The sequence below is a fragment of the Dipodomys ordii genome, unplaced genomic scaffold (assembly GCF_000151885.1).
Source record: "Dipodomys ordii isolate 6190 unplaced genomic scaffold, Dord_2.0 Scaffold26, whole genome shotgun sequence".
Classification (NCBI taxonomy): domain Eukaryota; kingdom Metazoa; phylum Chordata; class Mammalia; order Rodentia; family Heteromyidae; genus Dipodomys; species Dipodomys ordii.
Genome location: NW_012267242.1, coordinates 11,473,927 through 11,479,244, shown reverse-complemented (window position 1 = coordinate 11,479,244; position 5,318 = coordinate 11,473,927). Strand labels below are relative to the sequence as shown.

Sequence of the window (5,318 nt, the reverse complement as noted above, 5' to 3'; positions counted from 1 at the left end):
GCCACTTCCGGCTTTTTTCTTTTTGCTTATGTGGTGCTGAGGAATCGAACTCAGGGCCTCATGCATGCAAGGCAAGCACTCTACCACTGAGCTACCTTCCCAGCCCTGTGAATTAAGTTTTATTGGAACATAGTCATTCTTTTTTGCTACTTTTATGGTGCAATGTCAGGGTTGACTAGTTGCAAAGTCTGGCCCATAAAGCTGAAAGTATCTGGTCCTTTATAGTCTATCAACTTGTGATACAGATAATCTTTGCATTTGAAGAGCATATGTAACATTTTCAACTTCAAATTCTAGTCAATTATAACTTTTAGAAATTCTAAATCTGACTTTTATCATACTTTATCGATGAGCAGTTTTCTGTGTCTAGCTGTATCCAGATCTGCTGTTGTAGTATGAAAGGTTCACTCATTGTACAGCCATACTAGTTTGTGTTGGGTTTTGTTTTTTTTTTTGCTTGAATTTAGGGCCTATAGTCTCTTTGTGCTCAAGGCTAATGCTCTACCACGTGAGCCGCAGCACCACTTCTGGCTTTTCTGAATAGTTTATAGGAGATAAGAGTCTCATGATAACTTTTCTGCCCAAGTTGGCTTTGAACCTTAATCCTTAGATCTCAGCCTCCTGAGTAGCTAGGATTACAGACGTGGCTCCCAGTACTGCCAGCCTTACTAGTTTTAATCTCTGTTTTAACAGATGTGGTAATAGCACTGTGGATCCAGTCACCATGAACAGACTGAGCTTTGTGAGGAACAGATGCAGGTAAGGTCCTAAACATTGCAGACCTAAGGGTTGGTAGAAAGCATCACTTAGAAATACAAAAAGCAGCCAGGTGCTGGTGGCTCATGCCTGTAATTCTAGCTACTCTAGAGGCTGAGATCTGAGGATCGCGGTTCAAAGCCAGCTCCGGCCAGAAAGTCCATGAGACTCATCTCCAAGTAGCCACCAGAAAACCGGAAGTGGTGCTCAGGGCTCAAGTGGTAGAGTGCTAGCCTTGAGCTGAAGAGCTCAGGGGCAGTGCCCAGGCCCAGTAGTTCAAGCCCCACAACTGACCAAAAAAAAGAAAAACACAACCTAATTTACCATGTATTTCCTTCCCTTCCCCCCATCCTCTCTTTCCTCCCAGTTAAAAATTTTTTTTTTTTTTTTGGCCAGTCCTGGGGCTTGATCTGAGCTGGGTGCTGTCCCTGAGCCTCTTTGTGCTCAAGGCTAAACAGAGCTATACTACCTGAGCCACAGTGCAACTTCTGGGTTTTTCTAGTTTCATGGACTTTGCTGCCCAGGCTGGCTTCAAACCACGATCCTCAGATCTCAGGTAGGATTATAGGAGCGAGCCATCAGTACCCAGCTCACAGTTACTTATTTTCCTTTTTTTTTGTTTTTTTTGCTTATGTGGTGCTGAGGAATCGAACCCAGAGCCTCAGGCGTGCAAGGCAAGCACTCTACCACTGAGCCACCTTCCCAGCAGTTACTTATTTTCTGGCAGTATTTTCTTTTTTTTGGGGGGGGGGGAATTGGCGGGGAGTCCAGTCATGGGGCCTGAACTTGGCCTGGGCGCTGTCCCTCAGCATTTCAGCTCAAGGCTCTACTACTTGAGCCACAGCGCCACTTCCGGCTTTTTTCTTTTTTTTGCTTATGTGGTGCTGAGGAATTGAACCCAGGGCCTCATGCATGCAAGGCAAGCGCTCTACCACAGAGCCACCTTCCCAGCCCCTGGATTTTTGCTGGTTAATTGGAGATATAAGAATCTTGGAGCCGGGCGCCAGTGGCTCACGTCTGTAATCCTAGCTACTCAGGAGGCTGAGATCTGAGGATTGCAGTTCAAAGCCAGCCCTGGCAGAAAAGTCCATGAGACTCTTATCTCCAATAAACCACTAGAAAACCGGAAATAGTGCTGTGGCTCAAGCAGTAGAGAGCTGGCCTTGAGCTGAAGAGCTGAGGGACAGCGCCCAAGCCCAGAGTTCAAGCCCCACAACCAACAACAACAACAACAAAAAGAATCAGGATATATCTGCCTAGGATAGGATGGTTCTGAACCTCAATCTTCTGATCTCAACCTCCTAAATAGTGATGATTATAGGTGTGAACTACTGGTGCCCTTCACTTCAGTATGTGTTGCTTTACTTTGGCAGTGGGTAAAAAATGGTGGTCACTTCTGAGCAGGGAAGGTTCAAGCATTGACTGTCCTGTTTACTAAATGCCCAAAGCCTAAAGATTACCTTTTAAGATTTACATTATAGAATGTCCCTACTGTCTTCTGTAACACTTGTAGGAATGGACTTGGCTCTGTGAAGGATGGAGAACCTCACTTTGTGGTGGTCCACTGCACAGGTTACATTAAGGCCTGGCCTCCAGCAGGTAGGAAAGTTGAATTTCTCCTCTCATTTACTTAATTACTAAGAGAGTTCAGAAAAGTTTCACATTTAATTAATAGAATGTTCATTATATACTTGTTATATGATGTATCTTTTGGTATAAGCTATAAGAAGGTTGGATAAATAAATCAGGCTTCTTCCAATCTGTTCTTCAGTTGAGGGGACGGATTACTCATATTTAAAAGTGATTTAGAGGGGCTGGGAAGGTGGTTCAGTGGTAGAGAGCTTGCCTTGCATGCATGAGGCCCTGGGTTCGATTCCTCAGTACCACATAAACAAAAAGAAAAAAAAGCCGGAAGTGACGCTGGGGCTCAAGTGGTAGAGTGCTAGCCTTGAGCTGAAGGACAGCACCCAGGCCCAGAGTTCAGGCCCCACGACCGGACCCCTCCCCCCCCCAAAAAAAAAAAGTGATTTAGAGCTGGGCACCTGTGGCTCACGCCTGTAATCCTAGCTACTGAGGAGGCTGAGATCTGAGGATCACAGTTCAAAGCCAGCTGGGCATGAAAGTCCATGAGACTCATCTCCAATTAACCACCAAGAAACCAGAAGAGGTGCTGTGGCTCAAGTGGTAGAGCGCTAGCCTTGAGCTGAAGATCTAAGAGACAGTGCCAAGGCCCAGAGTTCAAGCCCCATGACCAACAAATACCACCCCCCCCCAAAAAAAAAAGTTATTTAGTATTGCTGGGTGCCAATGGCTCACACCTGTAATTCTCTTTACTCGGAGGCTGAGATTTGAGAGTTGCAGTTCAAAGCCAGCTCAGGCAAGAAAGTCCCTGAGACTTATCTCCAATTAACCAGTAAAAAGCTGGAAATGTAGCTGTGTCTCAAGTGGTAGAGCACTAGCCTTTAGCATAAAAAGTTCAGGGATAGGTTCCAGGATCTGAGTTCAAGCTCAAGGACTACCACAGGGGGAAAAAAAAAAAAAAGACGTGTTGACTATGTTAGAGAATGTAGTTGTTTGTTGGCCTTTTCAGTTTATTGATTGATTGATTGTGCCAGTCCTGGAGCTTGTACTCAGGGCCTGGCACTGTCCCTGCTTTTTTGTTCCAGGCTGGTACTCTTACTAGAGTTTGTACTCAAGACCTGTGCTTGCTAGTGAGACACTGTGCTATTTGAGTCAACAATATAATTTTTAAATGTTTAAAATCATGCAAATGTGCACATAATACATACACATAATATGTTCTAAGCAGTTGTTGCAAAGAAACATTGGTATTTAATTCAAGTAATTTGGGAAAGTAATTTGGGAAATGTAGTACACATTGAGAGATAAAGGGAAAGTGGCTTGATTATAACACTTTTTTATTTTTATTTTTTTGCCAGTCCTGGAGCTTGAACTCAGGGCCTGGGCATTGTCCCTGAATCTCTCTGTGCTCAAGGCTCACTCTACCACTTGAGCCATAGAGCCACTTTTGGGTTTTTTTGGTTGTTAATTGGAGATAAGAGTCTCATGAACTTTCCTGCCAGGGCTGGCTTTGAACTGCAATCCTCAGATCTCAGCCTCTTGAGTAGCTAGGATTACAGGTGTGAGCCATCAGCACCCAGTGCTTTTTCTGTTTATGTGGTAGTAAGGAATCGAACACAGGGCTTCATGCATGCTAGGCAAGCTCTCTACCACTAAGCCACATTCCCAGCCCACCCCTTTTTGTGCATGTGTGCGTGTGTGTGCATTGTGTTGTGTGTGTGTGTGCGGGCGTGTGTGCATGTGCATTACTGGGGCTTGAACTCAAGCCCTTGTTTTTTTGCATAGTTTTTCCCCCAGGCTGATGCTTTACCAGTTGAATCACACCTTTGCCTCTGGTATTTTTTTTTTTTTTTTTTTGCTGATTATTTGGAGATAAGTCTCTGGGACTTTTTTCTGTCTTGGCTGGTTTTGAACTGGGATCCTCAGATCTTAGCCTCCGGGTAGCTAGAATTTAGGTGTGAGCCACTGGTGCCCTGCACTGATAATAACAACTTTTTTTTCTTTTCTGTCTGTTGTGGGGCATGAACTCTGGGCCTGGGCGCTGGCCCTGAGCTCTTGAGCTCAAGGTGAGCACTCTGTTACTTGAGCCACAGTACCACTTCCTGTTTTCTGGTGTTTAATTGGAAATAAGAGTGTCTTGGACTTCCGGGCCTGGGTTGGCTTTGAACTATAATCCCCAGATCTCAGCCTCCTGAGTAGCGAGGATTAGACCCTGCTTGACAGGAACAACTTTAAAACAGAGTTTCTTTCCAAAGACATGAAATCAAGCTGTAAGCAAAGTAGTATTTAAAGTTGAAGTCAAACAAAAGTTGAAGTCAAACAGAGCTGGTACCAGTGGCTCTTATGCCTATAATCCTAGCTACTCAGAAGGGTTACATCTAAAGATTAAGGTTCAGAGGAAGCCTGCACAGACAGATCCACAACACTTGAGTCAAATCTGCAAGATTTCAATCCTTCTGTTTAATACTTGGTTCCCCAGACCTTGATCCTTCTGCTTTGTACTTTCCATAATAATTGGGATGCCACCACATTCAGCTATTGGTTGAAGAAAAGTCTTGAGAATATGTTTGAGTTGGCCTCAAAGGAAAGTCCTCCAATTTCAGATTTCCATGTATCTGGGATGACAAGTGCACAGGACTCTTCACAGCTATTGTTTGAGAAGGGGATGGGGCGAGGGGGGGGGATGGGGGAGAAGTTCTTCTGGATAAATAGAAGATAACTCCGTAAATAATTATAGGGAAATGAATTCTTGTTCCATTTCCATGTAAAACATTGACTTCTCTGTTTTCTAAAGGATATAAATAACTATAGATTTCCCTTTCCTTTTTTTTTTTTTTTTGTCGGTCGTGGGGGGCTTGAACTCTGGGCTTGGGGGCTGTCCCTGCACTCTTCAGCTGAAGAGCTCGAGCCATAGTGCCACTTCCTTTTCGAGTAGTTTATTGGAGATAAGAGTCTCAGGACTTTTCTGCCCCGGGGTGGCT

At 44.5% G+C, this 5,318-nt stretch overlaps 1 protein-coding gene across 1 annotated transcript in view; it reads left to right on the top strand.

Moving 5' to 3' along the window:
- The window catches only part of Arnt (aryl hydrocarbon receptor nuclear translocator), an 80,755-nt gene that overhangs the window by 43,592 nt on the left and 31,845 nt on the right, over positions 1 to 5,318 (top strand). Inside the window, exons 9-10 of the mRNA XM_013015002.1 lie at positions 694 to 759; positions 2,270 to 2,351. Of these exons, the coding sequence (XP_012870456.1) occupies positions 694 to 759; positions 2,270 to 2,351 (148 nt within the window). The remainder of the gene's footprint in view (positions 1 to 693; positions 760 to 2,269; positions 2,352 to 5,318) is intronic.